Below are 24883 nucleotides of genomic sequence, written 5' to 3'. Positions count from 1 at the left end.
GAACCCTTCCAAAGAACCTACAGACTATAAAGTCTTTGTGGAGTTCTGCTCCTTTGCGATATACCTCATCTGGGATGGTGACTCTTGGAACACCTTCGGGGGAAAAAGTTTGGGGAGACAGCCTTTTCAAGGTTCTGTCAGTGGTGGGTTTTGCTTTTGAAACCCAAGAAATAGAAGTTTTAGGGGGAGCAGTCTGGTGGGAGGGATTTGGAATAGTATTAAAGGGAACAGTGTTGTCGGTAACAGGAGGAAACGGGGTAGCGGAGGAAAAGATTGGATATGGGGAAGGAAGGATTCCAGGGTTATGAGTAGATGGGGGTTGAGTAGGCAAGGAGGAGACAGGGTGAGCAGGTGGCGAAAAGGGGTTAGGGTTTGATGCGCTGGGAAGAGTAACAGTGTAATATGCTAACAACTGAGCAGTAGAAGAGATGGGTAGTGGGGAGGTAGTATTTGACAGAGCCGGTGGCGGACGGGCCAGATCTGTAGTAATGGGGGTGGAGGAAGGAAGGTAAACAGTAGAAGCAGAGGTAGAGGGAGCAGTATGGGAGAGACGGCGAGAGGCCTTAGAAGGAGCAGAGCGTGAGGAAGAGAGAGGAGGGAATAGATCAGGATCAGGAGGGTCAGGGAGGGGAGGAGGACGGCTGAGATTGCCGGCCGGAGCTGTTGGATTCAGAGGGGAAGCGAGAGCAACAGTTAACCATGGGTTAGCCATGTTGGTTTTCTGTTCCATTGTTTCGAAACCTACCACTAAAAGTTGCATCCTACGGCATCAAAATATGTTTTATGGTTTGTATTTTCAGAGAGATTCTTTCGAGTTTTAATGGTTTTTCGTTTGACAAAAAAAAAACTAATGTTGGATAGAAACAAAATAAAACAAGAACGAACAACTGCTAGAATTAGAATCGCATCCATACATCATTTCATGCATGGAGTTCACTAAACTTCAATGTTATTTGACAAATTATAAAAATATAATAACCAAATTGAAATGTTATTTGACAAATTATAAAAGTATAAGAGAAACAGATATATGCCATTGGTGCAACTTTGAAGACCGGTATACACATGTTAATAATACAGATCAAAGATGAAGTTTTTTTCATAATTTAAGCAAAAATGGTATGGCAAATGTTACTACTAGAAGTAAATGATAAAGTTTATTTTCATAACTACAGCAAAATATGTTAGCTCGTAGTCAGGGAGTACAATTTCAAAATCAAAATTAACTGAATTTAACAAATACCAAAGTCGGATTACAAGTTAAGCATTAAAAGTTAATAGTTGTATATACGGTTTGGAAGTATGCAATATGCAATTACACCAATCGCGCAAAAATCATGCAAAACTGTTCCGAACCAAAGAAGAACATAATACAATAAATTTAGAAACAAACTTCAAAATTATATTTGACAAACTATCAAGATCCCGCGCGAAGCGCGGATTTTCCCTTAGTAGTTCATATAGTAAAACATAAGTAAATGACAAATAATTTATGTAATATATCACTTTATTTATTTAACATCCAACCACAACATAGATAACAAACATATATATATATATATATATATATATACAAACAATAAAAAAAACTCCGATCAGTTATGAATGTTATGTATTACAAAAATGAAAAACAGTTGTGTGGATATACGAGTCAAAATCTAGTTTTTAGTTTAAATTCTTTGATTATGAATTTGGTTCAGTTTGGCACATTTTTTTAAAATTCATGTTGGTATGATATTCTATTAGTTCTGTTTTCAAATTTATTTTAGTTTTAACCAAATTCCGAACTAATTAAAATTTCAAATAAAAAATAATTGAATTTATTTGAACTAACCAAAATTAATTTAAACTAAATATTACCAAAAACAAATACTCGTTTAAATTCAATAGAATTATCAGAAACCAAACTACCCCAACCAAATTAACTGGAAGAACCGAACCCGCATGGCTATTAGGGGATGAATTTATCACTTCAATTTGGTTTGGTTAGAGTAAACCGAGAATTTGAACCGAATTGGACCGAGCAAGGAGTGGATTGGGTGGAGGTTTAAGATAAACGAGGGAAGAAGCTGTTCTCTTCCTTCCAAGCATAAAATCAAGGTTTAAGATAAATAATTTATGGTGTTACAAAAAAAAAAAAAAAAAAAAGATAAATAATTTATGTAACATATCGCTTTATTTATTTAACATCCGACCACAATATAGATAACAAACATATATATATATATAAACAATAAAAAAATACCGATCAGCTATAAATGTTATATATTACAAAAATGAAAAAACAGCTGTGTGGATGTACGAATCAAAATCTAATTTTTTGCTTAAAATCTTTGATGATGAATTTGGTTCAGTTTGGCATATTTTTTAAAGTTCACTAGACTTTAATCCGTGCATCCGTACAGATGTTTTTAAATTTTTATAATCAAAATTTAAGATTGATTTAAGTTTTAATTGTCTCTACATTGTGTTGGTTGTTCATGTGTCTTTTGGATATTCAATTAAGCAAAATGATATGTTATACAAACCATTTATCATTTGATAACATTTTGAAAAATAATCTATTTGTCTAGTGTGATTATTTGTAAAACATACTATTTAATATGTTTGTATAGATTAAATGCATCTATATTTTAAAGAAATTCAAATATTTCATAGAGAAGTCATATACTATATTATTCACTTTTATATGGATCACAATTTGTTTTATATACCAAATCATTTTAACATTTGCAACACACACACAAACAGTAATTAATTTGAAGTCTTAAAATAAAAGAAAATTATGAGTAATAATCAAAAATTAAATGATAAAATATGAAGATTTTGTTTATTTAAAAATCAAACTTTTATTTATTTACTGAAAATAATTAAAAAAATATTTTATATTATTTGTTTTTGGAAAAAAATATTATTGAGATATTTTTAATATTTTATTCACTTATTTATTGTATATGCTAATTTGGTGGAATAATTTAGTTTTTTTTTGTTTGAAGTATAAATCAGTATTATCATGATACATAAAACATTGATCTAGATTATTTATTATTTATATCCAAATTTTCCGTTAAATCTAGTGTAAATTGATATTATTTATATTTTAATTGAAAATATTTAGTTATTGCATCATAAATGAACTTTTAGTGTTTTTACCACACATTTTGACTTTTGCTTACAATAAGACATGTGGTGAGACACTTATTGTGTGAACACAAAATTTTGAGACGCAAATATCCTTACAATAACTAAAAGACATGAATAAAGTTAAGAATCAAAGAGAGAGAATGTGTTATATACTCCACATTATAAATGACTGTAACCACAGTCACCGCAACCTCCGTATCACCCACTCTTCCATCTTTCACCCCCACCGTATTTACCACCATCTCCTCCTGTCGAGTAACCATCTCCACCACCGCAACCTCCGTATCACCCACTCTTCCATCTATCACCTCCACCGTATTTACCACCATCTCCTCTCGAGTAACCATCTCCATCAAAATCCGTAACCACCACAACTTCCACTCTAGTATCCATCGCCCTCACTGTCACCACCACTGTATCCATAGCCACTGCAACCTTCACTCCGGTATCCACCGCCACTTCCACCTCCATATATCACTCTCTCTCTCCTGTCTTCCACCTCCACTGTATCCACCACCATCTTCTCCTCACGAGTAACCATCTCTACCACCACCATATCTACCATCTTCGTATCCACTACTTTTAAAAGACATATTTTGAGATCCGTTTCATTAGACACATGAGCTAAGTAGAACTAAAGTTCTGTAATAAAAAAAAAATACAATTAAGCCCAAATCCTCTATTTTTTTTATATTTGAAACAAACTTTCTTCAACTCATAAGCACCTGAATTAGAAAGACAAAATTTTGCAATTGAATCAGAAAACACCGCTACCTCCACCAAGGCCTCCACTGCCGCCGCCACGGCCTCCGCTGCCTCCTCCATAACCACCTCCACCTCCACCACAGTCTCCGCTACCGCCGCCACAGCCTCCGCCTCCTCCACCACCATCGTCAACTAAAATTGCTTCTCTTATTTTAATATTAATCAATTGATGGTGAAAAGAAAAATTGGAGAAAATAAAAACAGGGCCAAAAGAGTGGAAGAGAAAAGATTAGAGATTCGATGTAGATAGTTTAGGTGGGAGTCACTAGGTTTCAGATTCATCCAAGAGAGAGTAAAGAGAATTTTTGTAGCCGCACGTTATGTTTCAGAATAAGTTAAGGGGTAAGTTAGTCATTCTAATGGAAAGAAGTGTGTAGAAAGCGAAGTGTGTCTTTTCACGTAATTGATATCTCAGAGACTGTGTAATTTTTTCAACAATAGTATATAAATATCAATACTGACACTTGTATGATGTATCAAAACAGTGTACATACAGTGGTTGATAATTATATAATTAAATATACATGTATTTTTACTAAAAATGTATGGTTTAATGATCTATTTTCAATGACCTCAAGTTTATGCATGAATCAAATTTACGCATGAACCTGTTAACTATATAAATAATAATAGATGTATGATGTATGAATCTATAAACAACAGTAAGATATAACTGTGAAATTATCAGTACATATGCTAAGTTTTTTTTTAAACATCTATGCAAAGTGGAAAATATGGCTAAAAGTTAAAACACATTTCAAATGATTTCATCTGAACAATAATATATCTACGTTTGGTTTAATTAACCGCTTGACCAATTGGAGAACATAAATCCAAAGAATTTTATATGGCTAAATGTTTGACACCATTAAAAGCTTTTTGAAAATGATATGTAATATTTTATTTTAGGAAATGAAAGATTGACATAAACATAATTTTAGGGAATTTGGTGTAACAAATACATTTTTTAAGGAAACTGATATTTGTTACTTGATTTAGTAAAGTTAATTTTGGGTAAAATAAAAAATGAAAATGGCATTAGATGTAATTAAAATGTAAATTTAAGGGTTACTTCATATTTGTACTTTAGTTTTAATAATATGGGAAGACGACGTATTTCCCCACCATAACTATCACATAGTAATAAATGTACACAATCTTTCACCTTCGTCCCAATTGCCTACTTTATAAGTATAACAACCTATTTCCACACAATATGAAAGTTCGAAACCCGTTTCCACACAAACTTTGAAAAACGGACTAATACCGACAAATAGCGGTTTTAAGTTGGTTAGTGTTCCCAAAACATAAAGTTAACCAATGGCTAACTTAGGTAAACCAAAAACGACCCGCTTACGACCCGATTAGAGATATAAACCAGATTAAATCAACCTAATACCAATTGGAACTAATAAACCGACCCAAGACCCGAAAACATAAATCTTTTGTTTCTCTCTCGCAAAGAACGTCGCTGCTCTTCCTCCTCCGCCTCGTTGCTCCTCTGATTGTTCTCTCTGAAGTAATTTCGAGAATTCTATCTCTAACTCTCTATCTCTCTCTCGCTTTCTCTCTATCTCTCTCTCGTTATTGTATTGTCTCTTTGTCTATCTCTCTTTCTGGTACTGACGCTGTGTTTCTCTGTTTTGCAGGAATCGAGAATGGAATCATGGACTAACGTGAATGTTGAGTGGAATGATGTACCTGATTTCGACCCAGGGATTACCGATTCTCCTGATGTTGACTCCGATGGAGAAGATCGCAGAGAGCGCAACGACTACAACATTGAGAAAGAAGCTTTCAACTTTGTTGATGAACCTTAAGTGAAGCATAACTTGTATCCAGAGACAGAAGATGATGAAGATGAAGAGGGGGAAGAACTTCAAAGGACTATCTACAGGCGGCGCAATGATATTAGGAGAGGCAATGGGGAGTTGTATGTAGGGCAAGTGTTCATCAGTGGAATTGCATTTAAGGAAGCAGTGCTCGACTATGCTCTGAAAACGGGTCTGAACATCAAGCAAAATAGATATGACAAGACAAAGATTGCCTTTGTAGGTGAAGGCAAAGGTTGCTCTTGGCGCATTTACTGCTCATCCTCAGCAAAGTATCCCAACAAATGGCAGGTGAAGATATTGAAGAAGGATCATACCTGTGTTCCTACGGGTACTTGTGAGATGCTCAAAGTTCCACAAATAGCTCGCTTGTTTGTTTACAAGATCAGAGAAAAGCCAGAGTATTTCATGCCCATGAAGATTGAGGAGTTGGTTATGGAGAAGTGGAAGCTCAGTGTTAGTAGGCCGCAATGCCAACATGCTAGGAACAAAGCGCTCAGATGGATTGAAAGAAAGTATGCAAATGATTTCATCTGAACAATAATATATCTACGTTTGGTTTAATTAACTGCTTGACCAATTGGAGAACATAAATCCAAAGAATTTTATATGGCTAAATGTTTGACACCATTAAAAGCTTTTTGAAAATGATATGTAATATTTTATTTTAGGAAATGAAAGATTGACATAAGCATAATTTTAGGGAATTTGGTGTAACAAATACATTTTTTAAGGAAACTGATATTTGTTACTTGATTTAGTAAAGTTAATTTTGGGTAAAATAAAAAATGAGAACGGCATTAGGTGTAATTAAAATGTAATTTTAAGGGTTACTTCATATTTGTACTTTAGTTTTAATAATATTGATTGATGTTTGGTATAATATTCGATTAGTTCGGTTTTCAAATTTATTTAGTTTTAACTAAATTCCGAACTAACCAAAATTTCAAATAAAAAATAATTGAATTTATTTAGAACTAACCAAATTAATTTAAACAAAATATTACCAAAAACAAATACTCGTTTAAACTCAATAGAATTATCAGAAACCACACTACCCCAACCAAATTAACTGGATGAACCGAACCCGCATGGCTATTAGGGAATTGTTGTATAATAAAAGGTGGGAGATGATTTTATATTTGGTATTATATATTATCTTTTATAGAAATAAAAGAGAGATGAGATGGGATGTGAGAGTGGGAGAGAGGTTTGTGTGTGTGTGTAATACGAGAGAGATGTTGTACAAAACTCATTCTTATTTTTGGTCTACACACTCCCTATTTATAGGAGATGAAACAGTATACACAGAATGACATGTGTACTAGTGACAATGACAAATACAATATTAGTCATGAAACAGATGTCTTCATGAGATGGATGATCATTATCTAACACTCCCCCTTGATTATCCATCTCATATTACGTAGTGCCTCGTTAAAAACATAGTCATGGAAAAACCCATTGGGATAAAAACCATGACGACGGAAAAAGAGTACACTGCCGTAATCTCCCCCTGGGAATAGTGGGCATAGCTTTCTCTTCACAGGTCAAGCAAATACCGCATTCTGATACCATACACGTGTTTTCGGAATGTTGTAGTAGGAAGAACCTTTGTAAACAAGTCTGCCGGATTGTCGCATGACCGTACATATTCGATGTCCACCTTTTTATTTTTCTCGAGCTCCCTTATGTACGAGAAGAATCTTGGAGGGATATGCTTCGTTCTGTCACTCTTAATGTAACCTTATTTGAGTTAAGCGACGCAAGCCGAATTATCTTCAAATGTTTTCGTCGGCTCTTTCTCGTTGACTATTCCGCTTAATTCTTATATGTGGTGACTTATTGACCGATGTCACACATATTCTCGACATGCTTTGAAGAAGTCGAAACCTAGGATCGTTTCTCGGAACGCTATGTAATCGCGGTTTCACCAATTGTAAAACCATATCCAGTTTGTGTTCGACTTTATAAATAGCATGTATCTGCAAAACCATACCAAACTCGGGTTTTCTAGAATACATCAACCCTAATTTAAAACATACCTTGGAGAGAACGGATATTCTCGACGCCGTTCTAATTTCCATGAATAGGAAATGAGCAGGATCTTGCAAAGACATTAGTGTCTAAAAGTATATTTAATCAAATACAACTCGCAAGATATATATGCTCACATATGCTTTATTACCATTAGCATCTCCAAAGTACTTATTTATATAAGATCTTACCAGGATCTTTTAAACATCTCTTTCAACATCGAGAGATCAATTTACCATTGAAGTACTTAAAGGAGTCGCTTTCTTCATACAAAAGTGTTTCAATAACCTTTTTGTATAGTTTTATTGATGCACAAATATTCCCTCTCGGAGATGCTCTATCTGGAGCCCAAGACAAAACTTTGTCTTTCCAAGATCTTTCATTTCGAACTCTTCTTTCATATGAGTTCGAGCATCATCAACCTCCTTTTGATTTCCAATTATGTTCAGGTCATCTACATATACAGCAATGATCACAAAGCCAGATGACGTTTTCTTTATAAAAATGCATGGACATATCGCATCATTAACATATCCTTTATCAAAAGATATTCACTTAAGCGATTGTACCACAAGCGTCCGGATTGCTATAATCCGTAAAGTGATCGCTGTAACTTGACCGAACAAATCTCCCTGGATTTTTCTTTCAATGCCCCTGGCATTTTCAATCCCTCAGGGAGTTTCATATATATATCGTTATCCAATATGTAGTCAAAACGTCTATAAGATGCATTTCTAGATTTTTTAGATGCCATTAGGCTCATCAAAAATCTAAACATAATTGCATCCATTACTGGAGAATACATTTCCTCAAAATCAATTCCCGGTCTCTGAGAAAATCTTTGGGCAACTAATCAGGTTTTATATCGTGTTACTTTTCTCACGAATACCCACTTATACCCAACAAGATTTATATTCTCAGGCTTTATGACTATAGGTCCAAAGACATTTCTTTTATTCAGGGAGAATAATTCAATTTGAATGGCCTTCTGCCACTCCTCCCAATCATGTCTTTTTAACATTCCAAAATGGACCTTGGATTGGGATCATCACTTTTATGATCGATCTCTTTGGACAGAAAAGGAGAACATTCCATCAACATCTTTTATCTTATAACTTTTTCATCAAGGGTGTAGTTGGTGGAAATCTCATACTTTTCTGTTCCCTTTTCGTCATCTGGATCATCTTTATTTGGTTCATCTTGACCCTTTTCATCTATGCCTTCTTTCAGACATTTTTTAGTATCAGGTTCTTCTGGAACATTTCCACTTATGCCTTCTTTCAGACATCTTTCAGTATCAGGTTCTCTTTGAACCTTTCCACTTATGTCTTCTTTCAGACATTTTTCAGTATCAGGTTCTTCAGGAACCTTGCAACTTTTCTCAACCAATTTCTTTCGGGGATTTTTATCTCTAGAACCCGCTAGTCTCCCCCTCTTTAACTGAACCCTAGGTTCATTTATTTTGTTACCATCACTTTGTTCTTTAGGAACATCAACTCTTGATGGAACATTTTCAGCGGGTATATCATGTCGTATCTGTGAACACATCTGGTAACTGGTTTGCCAAATTATGCAAATGCACATTTTCTTGAATTTCCAGCTCTCTTTGATTCGTAGGGGGATCAAGGTGTAACAACGACTATGTACACCATGTATTCTCAAATTCCTCCCCCTAACGCTAGAAATTCATCCTCATTAAAATGGCAATCGGCAAATCGTGTCGTAAACATATCACCAGTTACCGGTTCAAGATACCTTATATACGGTTTGTTCTAACTCTTCCAGAGTTTTATACATTCCCGAGAGCATCTTTAACTCTCCAGGGACTTCTAAAATATCAAGATGCAACTCAAGTCGTTTTTGTCCTGCCAGACATTTCAATATATTGCATCTATTTTAAATTTTCTCCAGTGACCTCGGAACAAGCCGTTTTCATACCTCAAGGTCATCTTTCATTTCATTCTCTGGAGAAATATATACCTTGGACTTTTGTTCCAAAAATCTCTCGTTATTCTAACGAGCTTTATATCGAATTGATGGCCAATCAATTCACTCTACCCTCATACATAGAGGTAGATTCATAATCTTTATTTTTATATAATATAGCGCTTTTTCATTATTGTCGACAATCTATTTTCTCTTTGGTTCTATCTTTTTACCCGTACTGATATGGTTAATCGAGATCTCTTTATCATCATCGATGATTTACCCAGGTACCTGACTGTTATATTAACCATATCAACGGTCTCATCATCAGATTCATCCTCTATTTATATTTTTGCTCCATTTCGAGGACTCTTTAGAACCAAAGTGGTCTATCACGTCTCTAGCGTGTCATAGACTCATATATCGTCCGTTTAGGACACTATTTTCTTATTGGAGCATTTTCAGCTGGAATATGAGATATCATTTTTGCATCAAAATGTCTGGCAGGCATTTTGTAAATGGATTATTCTACTTTTCATTGTAATCCATTTCACATATCTCATTCCATCAGCTTATCATATGCTTCTAGCAAACTTGCGAGCATATTTCTAATTATCCATATACTTTATCCCTCTGGATTGTATATGTCTTTATTACATGCACAACTGCATGTTTACACCCGATCATGGGGATCATCTTACTTGAGTTTACTTTATCAAGTTCTTTTTCAAGTGCGAACATAATTTCTCAATGTTCCACTCACTAGGATTCTTTAATTCTCCTCCTCGAGATGGTGACATTCCATGTCTAAAATCTTGAAATGAATCCCACTCTAGAACCAATAACATATTCAGTTTTCCCATTTGGGATGAATTATGTTTCAAATCCTTTAGAGTGAGATCTTAATTTGGGGTCGACTTAAAGAAATCACATATTGTGAACTTGTTTGATGATTCATCACCCATGATGGTTTCCTTTATTTTTTTGACATGCTATATGTGAAAAACTTCTGGTTTTTCAACATTTCACTATAATGTCGATAACATTATTGGAGATGGCTATATATCAGTAAACTTCAGGTTTACCACTCATTTATAATTTTTCCATCTTTTTCTTATGCATGTCTTTTTATCATAAGCTCTTCTAGAGCCAATAATATGTTTATATTACTAGATACTATACTTATTTAATTTGAAAAAGAAAAGATATTTGTTACCTTTAGTAGTCATGACGATGACCCAATACCTGTCAGGTATATTTTTCTTCATCCTGAATCTCAAAATCTTATTCAGGAAGATAATTCTCATATCACATCGTTATTTTATTTTCATTTTCTGGACCAACCAGAAAAACTGAATCATCAAGATGAGTATTCAAGCTATGAAAAGATGGTCCGGGCTCATAAGAGATGAAGTTTATTTCACTTCCTTTCTCTTTTTCTTTTTGAATCTCGATATAGATCGGCTAAATATTTGGCGTACGAAAATTACGTACCCAATTTTCTTTCTGGCCGTATCTATAGCAAACCTTTTCTGTTTGCCTTTTATCACCCGACCACTTTCATTTTTCGTGGAAGTTTCCATTATTCTCATAAGGACAGAATCTTCTTCCTCGTCCTCTTCCACGACCACGATAGCGGTTTCAACCGCATCCACACCCTTTTCCTTTTCAAGAAGGACCGACTTGATGGTTTAGTATCATGAGTTTCTTTTCTTTTCAATTCTCACGGAGGATTTACATCAACTCCAACAATTTGGTGAATCCTTTCTTTCAAGGATTTGATTATTCAAAGATCTTCTAGATCTTTCTCATGATACACTTTATCTTATAAACCATCATTAAAGTGGTGTAAATTATCATGGCTTTATCTTTTTCTCATCCGATATAGTTTCAACTTATCGATGATTTCTCAAAGCTCATTTTCTCTCAGGTGCATCTTTGCACCCACTGCCCAGGTCATATAACTATTTCCCGTAATATCAAGGGCATTTATTTTGAGCTTTGTCAAATTTGATATGATAACCGAATTCATAGAATAATAATATATAAAGACGGAAATTGAAATGCATAATTTAAATGCAGAAATTAAAGGCATAAAATAAAAGCATAAACTTAAATTGCAGAAATTTAAATTGCAGGAATTTAAATAGCATAAATGAAATCGGGAGTTAGCCTACCACATGATCCGAGGAGTAATAGACTACCATATTGATCATTTTTCAAAGTCCGAGGAGACATGGTCTACCATTTTGACTTTTACTTATTTCAAGGTCCGAGGAGACTTAGTCTACCATTTTTGACCTTTTATTTTTATTCACGGAGGCAAAGCCTACCACGTGTTTCTCTGATCGTGAAGGCATAGCTTACCATAACGATCAGTCGGGAAAGACAGCGCATATCATCCCGAAAAATAAACGGAGAAGGTCCAGCCTCTCACTCCGAAATAATAATAAAATTTAAATAAATTAAATATATTGAAATACATAAATTTAAACATTACCTCTACTGGTTTAAGAACTTTCGGATTGATAAACTTCAGTTGGTCTGAGCTTCGTGCTGATAACGTGTTGTATAATAAAAGGTGGGAGATGATTTTATATTTGGTATTATATATTATCTTTTATAGAAATAAAAGAGAGATGAGATGGGATGTGAGAGTGAGAGAGAAATGAGTGGGAGAGAGGTTTGTGTGTGTGTGTAATACGAGAGAGATGTTGTACAAAACTCATTCTTATTTTTGGTCTACACACTCCCTATTTATAGGAGATGAAACAATATACATGGAATGACATGTGTACTAGTGACAATGACAAATACAATATTAGTCATGAGACAGATGTCTTCATGAGATGGATATGAGATGGATGATCATTATCTAACAGGAATGAATTTATCACTTCAATTTTGTTTGGTTAGAGTAAACCGAGAATTTGAACCGAATTGGACCGAGTAAGGAGTGGATTGGGTGGGGGGTTTAAGATAAACGAGGGGAGCTGTTCTCTTCCTTCCAAGCATAAAATCAAGGATTCCTCTCTAAAGTGTTAAAGGAAAGGAACACAGTCCAGTCCTGAAGCGAGTTTTGTCCGTAAGCAATCTCATACCTTAAACCCTTCTTTTTTCTTTTCTTGTACACTCGAAAATTTGGAAAATTTCGATCATGATTTTGTTTATCGGCTGTAAATTGGAAGTCGAAAGGTGTGACCTTTATCTATATGAAATGACGTATAGAAGGTGTTCGACAAAATGACTAGCTCGAATTGCTTTACTTCCTCTACAATAGTTTCCTTCTAATACTTCTTGTGAATCTTCCTGTCTTAACATCGTATGTTTCTTGCAATTGTGGTGAAAGACTGATACTTGATTCTTCTCTACTTGTTCCCCCATCATGTGTTAGTATGATAGCTTGACCAACTTACATACAAGTGCCTCTTGTGCGGTAAAAATGTCTCTGCTTTGCTATTCATCTTGTGTAGCTCCCCCTTTCCCACAGACCAAACTGTCAACTCCAAGTTTTCTGAAACCCAAAACACGTACCTTAACTCTTTGTTCTGCCATCGGCTACCCCAATTCCATCACTGGTATCAAGAAGGACATCAGTTACTTGTTCACAGGACCGCATAAGCTTCCTAGTTTAGCAAAGAGTCAGATACTAGTTAGTCCGGAGTCTTTTACAGCCAACAGCACAATAGATATTGATTGGGAAGATCAGGAGGACGTCGAGGATACTGGTTCACCATGGGAAGGTTCTTCAGCTGGCTGGATGTCCACATTGTTCAAAGATTCTCAAGGCCGGGGATGGCATTCGAAGGCTCTTAAAGATGGAAAGTCCGATAGTCATAGAGGTATGATTCTTTTTTATGTCCATATGTTTCAGTTAATTTTTCATATTCGGTTATCTTTTTTCTACCTGTTGGGTACAAACACATGTAGCTAAGTGAGTGTAACTTGCTAAGTGGGATCGTGTACTTCTTTTCTGTATTTATTGGTAGAAACCACTCTTTCTCTGTAACTTAAACTACTTGAAATTCATCAATATAAAGGACACATTGGAGTTTTTCATTTCAGAAGAGATGTTCTGTTTGTTATTTTACCTATCAGGGTGCAGTGATTAGAACGGGTTTTTATTTGATTTTCTATGTAGTGACCTTTGTTAAACTGATTTTGTAGTACTCCTGACTCTACTGACAGTGTATCTATAACAGAAGACGATATATTTCTTGTTCGTTTCATTGATTTGTTAACTACTATATTTTGCAGTCCCCCATATATTATTAAGTTATATAATTCTGACTATTTAAAACTGTCCATTGTGCCTTCAAAAACATCAATGCTCTTTGTTTTTCTCATGTAGCTGGAGGATAACCGGCAGGACCACGAGTTATCTTTGTCTGCCAATAAACCGTCATTTATTCTTTTTGTGGATAGATCAAGTGGCTCCTTGGAAGATAGAAGGAAGAGTATGAAAGCACTTTGTACTTTCAGAGGGGTAGCACACCTTTGATCCTCTTCTGACGAGTTGTTACTTGCTGCCTTCCTCTGAAAATCGTGTATTTTGTTAATTCAGAGGCTTGAGAATTTGGAAGTGATGTCAAAGCATGGCCCAGAGCTTTGGAGACAGAACAATCATCGGCTAGAAGTATTCTTGACCAGGTTTGTTTTCATATATATATATGTGTGTAAAGCAGCGTTGGTTGAATTTTTCTGTCGTTGCATTGTAACCCGTGTGATTAAAAAGGGTTCAAGCTCTTTAGTTGATGGATTGTGTTTATTCCATGGAAGCATTTATTGTTAACTTCGTTGTCTATTTCATTACATAAAATGCTTCTTTTGGCTTTTACACATGAGACTTGTTTTCTCTTTTTCTTCATGTGCTTTCTCTGTGAGAGCTTCTTCTTTCTTATGAAACATAAGAAGCTCTTCGTGCTCTTAGGACATATCACTCTTTAACTCTTTCCTAATTACTGTCTTTTGAACTTAAACACAGCGAGATTGATCTCAACACTCTACTTGGTCTCTGTTTTCCAGAATGCAAAAACTAGCTCACGGGCAGAACGAGGAGATTGAAAAAGTTAATCGTGAAAGGAAGTATCATCAGGTGATAATACTATGGTCTTCTCTTTCTGTTTACAGCAAACCACAGCGTACGAGCTCAATGCTCTATCTCAAGAATGGAGACAGCTCTGTGTCAAGAAGATGGAGATTCAGTCTGCGTAGACACAAATCGATTCATTGAAAAGGGAAGCTTCTGAAAGGTGAAGAAAGTTTGGTTATTATTACCCCTTACTTTGCATTTCTCGAGGGTTGGTATTGTAAGCACAAGACTAAAAATCTCTTATGCCAAGTGTTGTTCCATACATGCTTACTTGGAGTACAAGACTGGGAAGACCAGAGATGAATGACTTTTGATTTGTAAACTGGTTTAATATCGATTTGTTTAGGGTTTTTCACTTCGTCAGTGTTCGTATTTATGGGTGTATTTGCAAAGTTGAACTCAATTAAATAACAAATGCAAGAGGAATCTATGTAAATATCTCATCTGTTGTTTTACCAAAAAAAAATATCTCATCTGTTGTAAAGAAGACATTTTAAAGTGTTACAGTCCCTTAACCAACATATCTTTCTACCCACAAAATGGGTTCTTTACCATCTTTGCTTTTTAAGACTATTCCTTCTAAAAGAAAACATTACTATATCGCGTGAGATCAGATACAAGAAACATAGATGCTAACAGCTTTTGCTTCGAGGCCAAGCGAAGTCAAGCTGGTTGTTATCAACATCCCATACTCCAAGACCGATCTCATCAAACAACTGTTCATAGCTCCAGCTTGAGTACCCTACGGAAAACCAATACTGCATTCCTCTCTTAAAATCGTGTTTAATTCACAGGCTAGAGAATTTGGAAATGATATCAAAACATGGCCCGACCTTTGGAGGCAGAACAATCATCAGCTGGAAGTATTCTTGACCACGTTGGTTTTCATATACACCGAGATTGATCATCTCAACACTCTAGCAGAAACTACAAAAAACTAGTGTTCCTCAATTGATAACAAAAATAAGGAAAAGTCTGCCCTGAGTCATTCTTCATCTTCAGCTATTTTCTTGGACAGCAGCTACTGGTAACCTCCTTTTGTTTTGTCAGGAGTGCGAAGAAACTCAACAATGCCTTGGGGAGGGATAGAGTAGTACGACAAGAGGTAAGGGTTCCACCAGAAGCCACTGTGATGAGAAATCTCCTCAATGCTGTTGCAATATGTGACAATGCCTCCAAATGGTACAGTGATCCGACATCCTTGCCGAGCTACGAACGTTTTATTCTCACCGTTCTTCTTGAAGCGAATTATGCCCCATTCACGAACCGAAACCGAGGCCCCAAGGTTGCAAGAGAGGCTCTCGGACTGCCCAACCGTTGAGCGAGGAGAGCCACCGGAGGGAGTCACCTCGACGGCACCAAGAATTTTGACAAAGGTAGGGTCCCGACATGTGTGCCTACCAATGTCGGGGAAGTCGAAGTAGAACACACGATCTCGAGAAGGGACAGTGGGGCTTTTGGGAACAACGCTACCTTCTGTTAGCATAGAAGAAGGTACTGAGTTAACAAAGATCCAAAAACAAAAATGAAAACACACAAAGCAGAGAATCTATGCATAGAAGAAAGCTACTAATCTAACCATACCGTAAGGTTTTAGATGCTGTTTCTTCCTCACGGCTCTTGCCGCCGCCCTGTACCATACTGCTGCAGCCATTGCACCTGGATCTGGAACTGTTGCAAGATTCTCTGCAGACACATAGCTCGATCTCCCAGCCTGTAGAATTGAATCCAGTCAAATCAAATTGAAAAGGGATACAATATATAGGCAAAGCAAACCGAAATGGTTCACCTGAGCTTGCATCTGTATGGTTGATTTCGCTCCTTTAGTTGCTGCAGCAGCTGACACACTAAAAGCAGTTACTGGGTCCACTCCAGCGCTCAGATTCTGTTCATATCAAAAGCAGGAAGAAAACATTAGTACTCGCAATATTTCAAAATGTGAAAAACGCACGCGGCTCTTTGTCACCTCTTCAAGAACTTGTGAAGCTGGGATGAGCGCATCTAGCATCGTTCTGTACCCCTCAGTTGCTCCACCATATTTCCTCACAGAAGCTATTGATGCCTTGAGTGCTTCAGACCCTGATGATTCAAGAAAAGCCTGAGTTAAAACAAGTATGCGACCATTCCAATACGAACCACATTCAAGAAGCATTATCTCACAGTCTCTGGGAGTGACTTCCTCGTCAATGTTAGCCTTTTTTAGCTCCGCGTAAGCTGCCTTGCAGAGTAAATTGTATCTATTTTCATAAGACGTAACAGTCTTTATCAGTGAAAGCCAAAAACATGACCCAGACTAGATATGAAATAATGTTCAAATAACTTCATGAGTTTACATAATTCCAATTGTGCCCCTTATGGCTTTGCTGATGGATGCACCAATGGCATACATCGTTTCAGCAGCATCATAGAGTGGATAACTTGATACAATAAGAGACACAAAATGCTCAGATTTTTTTACGGAATCTAAACATAGAACATGTAACAACATTTCACGGACCATCAGTGCCAACAGGCCAACTTGGAGCCTTGGTTGGAGCATCTAATCGGTTTAAGGTTGACTGGTCAGCCTTCATGATTGAAATAGAGAATCCTTAAAAAAGAAAAAAAAAAGGAAACACAGTCCGTCAGTATGACGACAGGAGTATGTAAACTAATTCAAGGAGATCGCTGAAACTCACCTGCCATGTCGAGAGAAGTCATAAAAAAGCCTGTATACACCCTATCAGCAGCAAGTCCAAATTCAAGCTGCAATTTAGACACAGTTTTTCCAGCTACAATCATAAGTTCCATCAAATCCTAAGCTGTAAAGAATGAAAAGGACAAACCAAATATGCAGAAATCAATAACACTGAAACCATTAAGTTGATACCATAAAGGTAACATTTTGCTGCAGTTGAAATCTTGGGAGCAAAACACGGATATCCATTTAAATAAGAATGGGCTTACCCATTAGCCATGAGAACCACTCTGTCACCGCGTGTAATTGGAACATAATTGGTCTCCTGCAGAAATGGAAGAACAGATGTACATATTGCATTAGTTGATCACGATAGACTTCTAATCCAAGATAGTAAGTTAATAATCAGCATGGCTACTTGTATTTGACTATGGCGACAAAAGCACAATAGAGAAACAAGAGTTAACAATTAGCACATACAGGACTCAGTATCTTCTGAAGAAGAAGTGAAACCACCACATCCACAGGTTGAACGTCAACCACAGCAGCACCAGGTTCTCCATGCTGAGAGAGAAATTATCAGGTCAAGGTACGAACCACAGCAGTGAAACAAAAATAGATTTCATGCAAACTTGGGGAAATGAATGAGAAAATAACATACAATTCCAAGCCCGAGTTCCATCTTCTTTTGGCCCAGACGGTCTGATGTAACCGGCCCAAGAAGCTTACAAAGAGAGAATGCAACACCCATGGTACCAACCATCTCAGACGCACATTTTGCCTCGGCCGCAACTTCTTCTAGAGAAAGACCAGCAGCTGCTGCTGCGCCAGCAACCTGTAACCAAGCAGAAGCGAATGACAAAACTGATGCTTGAAGGTTTATGCGCAGAACTGATGCTTGAAGGTTCAAACCAAGCTAGGCTGAGCTAAACATCGCAGACCAAGGTTTCAGACGCACAATTTAAGAAAATACAGTGCCAGAAATGAGATCAACCAACTGGGGACTTATAGTAGAGGAAGGGAGGGAGAACCTTATATACAAGAATAGTTCCTGCTAAGCCCCTGCGTCCAGCAAAACCTCGAGGAGGGGGTAAAGCACAATCCTCTCCAACAATAACAGTCTACAACGAAAATTATGTTATCATGTACTTTACAACGCTCTAAACTTGGGAAAAGCAATAACGAGTAGTACCTCTACTTTGTAACCTTCATACTTCGCTTGCTCAGCAGCCAAACCAAAGTTCAAGCGGTCAGCAGTGTAGTTCTGTAAAGAGAATTAATAGAGAAACTACATTAAGCAAAAACATAAAGACAAGAGTCCATAGTCTTTCCCACTCTGATTACCTTGACGATCAAAAGACATCCCTGAGAACCAGTTACAGCACGAATTCCCTGAAACGGGAAAGAGAAATATATCATTCACTCAAAAGAGGCAGAAGAAAAAAAAGAGAGAGGGAGAAACCACACAGGGGAGACTTACAGCCACGATGGAATCAACTGATGGAGAGGCAAAGACATCTCCGCAGATAGCAGCTGTAAGCATTCCTTCTCCAACGTAACCAGCATGAGCTGGCTCATGCCCACTGCCTCCACCTGCATAAAACAAAAGGCATAACTTCATAAAAGGTTCAAGAACCCTAAAAACAACCACATAAACAATGTTGAAGTCACAAACTATCCCCCACCTGATATTACGGCAACCTTGTCAGAGACACCAGCTTGTATCACCACCGTAACCTTAGGAATGGCGAAGCCAAACAAATACTGGAGTCCAGGATAAGTGTCCACAAGTCCCTTGATGACATCAGTCGCAGCATCTGCAAAACCAAACCAGTATTATGTATTACATTCAATTTCAAGAAAAGGTAACTAGCGATTCCTCCGATATTATGGAAATTATAACCTAAACCATGGAAATCAAGATCGATTCCTCATCGGGTTGACCATGCAACGAAACAACACAGTGACAAAGCAACATTGCGACGATCGCGAACAAAATCATTCGGGACCAGAGACGAATTTTAGGAGCAAGAAACAACACCGCCATACAAAAGAAAATTCGCAAACAGTTCGCTGGATCATTCACAATCATCATCGACCTAATCTACGCCATAATAATGAAACAACACCGCCAAACAGAGAAAGAGAGAACGAAGAAGACGAAGAGGACGAACCGTTGGGGTTGTTGATGAATTTATCGGCCGCGTAAACCATTTTCGTGAGTATTGGGGCAATCAAAACTTTGAGAATCGGAGAAGCTCGCACGAAAGCGGGAGAGGATTGGAGGAGAAGGTTTAATGTGAGAGCGAGAGAAGAAGCAACTTGAAAGAAGAAAAGCTAGAGAGAGAGTGTGAGTGAGAGTTTCCGTACGATAAACCCCAAAAAATTCAAAATAGATGGCGGTGGAAGACGTGTAATGGGCCAGGCCCAATCTTTATCTAGATAAGATATTTTATGACGAATTAGTTAATTACTTTATCCGCATTGGTTTATTTCCTAATCAGGTTTTAACCGGCCGGTTATGAATTACGTTTCCGCGCGCCTGCGTCATGCTGCTGCGTGTTCGTATTTCATTTTCTCAAGAATGCGTGTGTTTTTTTCTGTTTTTTTATCGCCTGGGCATTTCGGGTATCGGTTCGGTTCGGTTAGAGTATTTCGGGTTTCGGATAGTTCGGATAGGGGCTAGAAGATCCATTTAGTACTTGACTTATTTTCGATTCGGTTCGGTTCGGTTCGGTTCGGTTCGGTTCAGATAGTTTCGGGTTTGGTTCGGTTCGGATAGTAAATGTAGGAACCGGAAAATATCCGGAAAAAGTTCGGTTCTCATTTGGATCCGGTTCGGGTTCGGATTGTTCGGGTAGTTCGGATAATTTGGATAAAATATCGGTTATTTAGGGTAAAATATCAAATAATTAAGATGATTTACATAAAAATTTTGGATATTTTGGATTACTTTGGATATTTCGGATAAAACTATCCGGATACTTTCGGATACTTTCGGGTAGTTTGGATACTTTATAATAATTTAGTTATTATCATCAACTATTTTCAGATACTTTTAATAGAATTTTAAATTTAAAATATATATTTAATGATGTTATATGTATATATAATTAATATTTTTATATATTCGGGTACCCGTTCGGTTCTCGGCTTGGTTCCGGTTCGGTTCGGTTATTTCAGATATAAAAATATAAGAACCGTTCGGGTATTTGAGAGTATTGGTCCGGTTCCGGTTTCGGGTATTTTGGTTCGGTTCCGGTTCGGTTCTTTGGTTCCGGTTATTTTGCCCAGGCCTACCAAAAACATTAGGGTGCTTATTTTTTTTTCAACTTTTTTTTCTATTTAAAGCATAAGAAAAAAACAAAACAGACTAGCCAAGCCTTAGTGTTTTGGGCTTTAGCCCAGTAGAAAATGTACACATCAAGTTATAAAACATAGCAAAAGTGAAGATGGCGATATCATTGAGGAAGGTAGACGAAGTGGTTGCATGGCTTTCACCAATACAAACTAGGTTGGGGAGCGGATCCAGAACTGGAACATCGAGGAGGCCGCGACAGGGTTTGCTTCCCGAAGGCTATTGATTCTATTCTTTACCGTTATATTCATAGCAGCTGCTATTGACTCGACAGAGCGGTAACATTGGCGATGCAGTTTTGAGTTCCTCTCAGCCCAGAGGGAGTAAATCACGAGTTTCCAGACCAAACAGCATAGTTTCTTATACCAAGGTGGACCCGTGAGTGATAGAAGAGCAGTGATCAATGAATCCTAATTTGGCGGCAAAGTGAGATCTAGTCGCGTGGAGAAGCACGACCAGAGAGAAGCAGAGTAGTGGCACTCGAACAAAAGGTGATCTCGAGACTCATCAGTGGTGGAGCAGAGAAGGCATTTAGGGTCTATATTAAGGCCCCATTGAAGCAGGCGATCCTTAGTGGGTAGACGGTTCAGCGTAGCTAGCCACGCCATGAAGTTATGTTTTGGGATTCCACCTTTACTCCAGACGATTCCACTCCAAGGTACCCTATTACCATGGCTCTTTAGTACATTGTAGATTCCACCAGTGCTGTATTTTTCCCAGATTGAATTCTCCACATACCAAATTATAGAATCCGGTTCTGTTGTCAAAGTAAGAGAAGATAGTAGAGCTTGAACCATGACCTGTTTGTCCGATCTCGCAGGTCGTACTCGCCATGTACCGTTGTGGTAGATATCTTGTAGAGTGGCGTTTTGAGGTATGCCCATCGAATTGGAAGTGGAGGGGGCCAAGTAATCAGAGATAGCACCCACAGGAGCCCAGTTATCTGACCAGAAACGCACCCGAGCTCCAGATCCCACTTTGACTTTGATCCAGCCGAAAGTTATATCTCTAAGTCCCAGCAGTTTCTTTACAAGCCAAGGGAAGCATTGCCTTGATTTTATTATCCAGAACCTTGATAGATCACCTCCTAGAATTTCATTGATGAACCACACAACCCAAATGGAGCCCGAGGTTTTGAAGAGAAGCCAAATGAGTTTTAGTGTGCAAGCCGTGTTCCAAGCTCTCAAGTCTCTACAGCCAAGACCTCTTTCATCTTTTGAGAGCGTAACCATTTCCCAAGCAACCTTTGTGGAATGGCCAGCATCAGATGAGCCATGCCATAAGAAGGAGCTACAGAGGGAGTTTATCTTTGTGATGCAGGCCTTTGGTAAGATAAAGGTCGAGGTTCAGAAATTAGTGATGCCATTTATGACTGTATTAAGAAGGAGAAGTCTTCCTGCATACGATAGGCTTCTTGCACTCCAGGAGTTTACTTTGCTCTTAATAAGTTGGATCAGCGGAGCACAGTGGTGCATAGATAGTTTTTGAGAGAGCAGGGGTACACCACAAGACACAAAAGAAGTTTTCTGGAGATTGATCTTTAGGCCAGAGGGAGCAGCAAACTCATCTAGGATAGCTAGGATCGCTTGAACAGAGCTGAATTTACCATCAGTGAAGATGAGGAGGTCGTCTGCAAAGCAAAGATGGGTGAGCTTCGAAGATGAACACTTGGCATGGTAGCCAAACTTCCCTTCCTCTGCACCTCTGTTCAACATCTGCGATAAACAGTTCATAGCAACAACAAATAGGTAAGGTGAAACGGGATCACCTTGCCTAAGACCACGTCGACCTTTGAAAAAGCCTTGAACTGTCCCATTGTAGCCGATGGTATAGGAGGGAGTGCATACACGGGCTTTCAGCCAGTGAATAAAAGTTGATGGGAGCTGCAGAGTACTCAAGCAAATGAAGAGGAAGTCCCAACTCAGAGTATCAAATGCCTTTGCTATGTCAACCTTCAGGGTGATTCTGGGAGGTCCTAGTTGCTTATGGTAACCATCAACGACCTCAGTAGCTAGAATGGTATTCTCTATAAGGAGTCGGCTTTGCACAAAAGTTGTTTGGTTGGGGAGGATAAGTTCATTTAGGATGGGTTTAAGTTTGGCAACAAGGATTTTCAAGATGGTTTTGTATATGGTGGAGCAGCAAGAGATATGGCGGTATTCAGATATTGCTGAGGCTCCAGGGTGTTTGGGGACAAGGGAGAGAATGGTGGAGTTAGCGACCACAAGCAAGAAACCAGTAGTAAAGAAAGTGCCAATAGAGGATAAGACTTCAAGGCCAATGATTGACCAATAAGCTTTAGAGAATCCAGAGGTGAGACCATCAGGGACTCGGGCTTTATTTGGGTTTAATCTGAGAAGGGTGGTGGTGATTTTTTCTGATGATGGCAAGGCAGACATGATAGAGATTTTCTGCGGAGAGCAGCGAAATGACAGAATAGAAGCAAACCATCGAGGAATTGAGATCGTGATGGTTAGAAGCAAAGCTCCAGCCAGGACAGAGTTTCTGCATTAATGAAAGTAGATTTTGCTCCTTGATGTGAGTTTCCAAAAGTGCACCAAAATGAAATGTTGAGATCTCAACCATTGGCTAAATGGTGAGTGCTTGTCCGGATAATTAAGTCCACGGACATTCCAAAAAAATAATTTTGTACTCATAGGGAAGGTTGGGGAGGAGTACCATCAGGGATGGAGTCCTCAGGATTAATGGTAGCTAGAAAAGAAAAAGGGTTAGAGATTACAAAACTAGGCGGAGGGATGGAAGGGGATTTTATTTGGGTGGTAGAAGCTTTCCAAGAAGCAGAAGACTTGTCAAAAAAGGCGGGAGGGAGGGATATAAGGGGGGAGTTAAAAAGAGCAGCTTGTTTTTTGGCTATATAGGAATTGGATAAATGAGCACGCACAGCTGCTAAACTGACCACAACCGAAGCAAGAGCAAGGTCAGAAGCGAAGGAAATGGTAGTGGGGCTTAAAAGGGCAGTGGATGAGGGAGGGGAGGGTGGTGGGGTTACAGAGGATAGAGTATGGACCGGCAATAGGGGAGGGTTAGAGGTTATAGGGAAAGAGGGGATGGAGGAAAAAATGAAAGGCTGGTCATGTGGAATTTCCAACTCATTAGTAACAAGGGTGGTAGGAGGGGGGATCACTGATTCAGAGAGAGGAAGCAGAGAGTCTGTGATGTAGTCAACAGCTGCTTGAGAATCACTTTCCAGAGGAGGAGGAAAAGAGACTACAGCAGGTTCTGTTATAGCTTCCGATTGATCAGAAACGGCAGCTACAACAGTCGGAGGCTCCATCATCACATTTGGCGAGTACCCTTGCAGATTAATCGATGGGATAGGTACAGGAGGGGTAGAGCCATCATTTTCAGCAGTAGGAGTTTGATCCTTTGCAGGGGGGTAAATACAGTTTTTATGATGTGCCCAATGCGACGACAGTGAGTACAAGAAGGAGGTACCCACGGGTAGTCAATCCCAACAGTAATGATCTCACCACTTTATCTCACAAGCTCCCCTTCAGAAGGAAGCAATTTGGTAAGATCAGCCTCAACTTTAACATGCGCTATATTCAAGCTTGAGACATTTTTTGTGTAATCATCTGTCTCTATAGGTTCACCCACCAAGCCTGCAGCATGACTGAGGCCTACTTTAGTGCACAGATCAAAAGGGATACCACGTAGATGAGCCCAGAGAGGAATTGAATTTATCTCCGGGTAGGACTCAGTAGTATTGCTACCCCACTGCGAGACATAAAACATCGAGGTATCCACATACCACAATTTTTTTTTCCAATATCTTTGACCTGATGAAGTCATTTGGAACTCTAACTAGCATAGAGTGTTTCAAAGGCTGAAGATGAATTTCAAGCTTAGAGCCTTTGCCCCACATGTAGTTTAATACACTTTGTATTGGTCCATAGTCAAGCATTTTATCTAGGATTGAACCAACAACGTACTCTTTATGCAGAGCAGCACCACTCTCAAAGACTGCATCAGGGACATGCACACGAAGCTTCCCATCAGGGGAGATAGTAGTGGAGGCGACACGCTTTTGA

At 38.1% G+C, this 24883-nt stretch overlaps 4 protein-coding genes across 9 annotated transcripts; 1 reads left to right on the top strand and 3 right to left on the bottom strand.

The window, feature by feature from the left end:
* Positions 1–3074: 3074 nt before the first annotated feature.
* Positions 3075–12402, bottom strand: LOC106425115. 4 transcript variants are annotated; one of them, XR_001285032.3, is made up of 2 exons: positions 3870–12402; positions 3075–3786 (listed from the first exon to the last, which is right to left on the bottom strand). XR_001285032.3 is itself a non-coding variant. In XM_013865833.3 (2 exons), exons 1-2 carry the CDS (start codon positions 4033–4035, stop codon positions 3527–3529), a joined length of 363 nt encoding a protein of 120 aa, XP_013721287.1. In that variant the 5' UTR covers positions 4036–6823; the 3' UTR covers positions 3075–3526. The 4 variants fall into 4 exon arrangements, 2 of the variants coding, with proteins under 2 accessions (XP_013721287.1, XP_013721288.1); XR_001285033.3 differs by having other exon boundaries at positions 3919–12402; XM_013865833.3 differs by having other exon boundaries at positions 3075–3723; positions 3870–6823.
* A 230-nt stretch (positions 12403–12632) lies between these two features.
* Positions 12633–15232, top strand: LOC106425157. Of its 3 annotated transcripts, none has more exons than XM_048759149.1 (5): positions 12633–12789; positions 13178–13546; positions 14056–14190; positions 14269–14354; positions 14730–15232. In XM_048759149.1, exons 2-5 carry the CDS (start codon positions 13523–13525, stop codon positions 14935–14937), a joined length of 453 nt encoding a protein of 150 aa, XP_048615106.1. In that variant the 5' UTR covers positions 12633–12789; positions 13178–13522; the 3' UTR covers positions 14938–15232. The 3 variants fall into 3 exon arrangements, with proteins under 3 accessions (XP_048615106.1, XP_013721339.1, XP_013721341.1); XM_013865885.3 differs by having other exon boundaries at positions 12691–12789; positions 13099–13546; XM_013865887.3 differs by having other exon boundaries at positions 12700–12789; positions 13195–13546.
* A 375-nt stretch (positions 15233–15607) lies between these two features.
* LOC125587280 (putative 3,4-dihydroxy-2-butanone kinase) lies at positions 15608–19888 on the bottom strand. The gene is made up of 16 exons (XM_048757511.1): positions 19648–19888; positions 19159–19290; positions 18954–19066; positions 18818–18865; positions 18666–18737; positions 18505–18594; positions 18135–18308; positions 17954–18037; positions 17743–17798; positions 17496–17541; positions 17130–17335; positions 16957–17033; positions 16763–16875; positions 16586–16681; positions 16381–16510; positions 15608–16272 (listed from the first exon to the last, which is right to left on the bottom strand). Exons 1-16 carry the CDS (start codon positions 19685–19687, stop codon positions 15818–15820), a joined length of 1932 nt encoding a protein of 643 aa, XP_048613468.1. The 5' UTR covers positions 19688–19888; the 3' UTR covers positions 15608–15817.
* Positions 19889–21241: 1353 nt separating this feature from the next.
* On the bottom strand, positions 21242–23230 carry LOC106425095. Its single transcript, XM_013865818.1, has 2 exons — positions 22265–23230; positions 21242–22153 (listed from the first exon to the last, which is right to left on the bottom strand). Exons 1-2 carry the CDS (start codon positions 23228–23230, stop codon positions 21242–21244), a joined length of 1878 nt encoding a protein of 625 aa, XP_013721272.1.
* Positions 23231–24883: the final 1653 nt, after the last annotated feature.

The sequence above is a fragment of the Brassica napus genome, chromosome C5 (genome assembly GCF_020379485.1).
Source record: "Brassica napus cultivar Da-Ae chromosome C5, Da-Ae, whole genome shotgun sequence".
Taxonomy (NCBI): Eukaryota; Viridiplantae; Streptophyta; class Magnoliopsida; order Brassicales; family Brassicaceae; genus Brassica; species Brassica napus.
The sequence above is the reverse complement of the archived record's forward strand: the minus strand, read 5'-3'. Positions and strand labels throughout refer to the sequence as shown.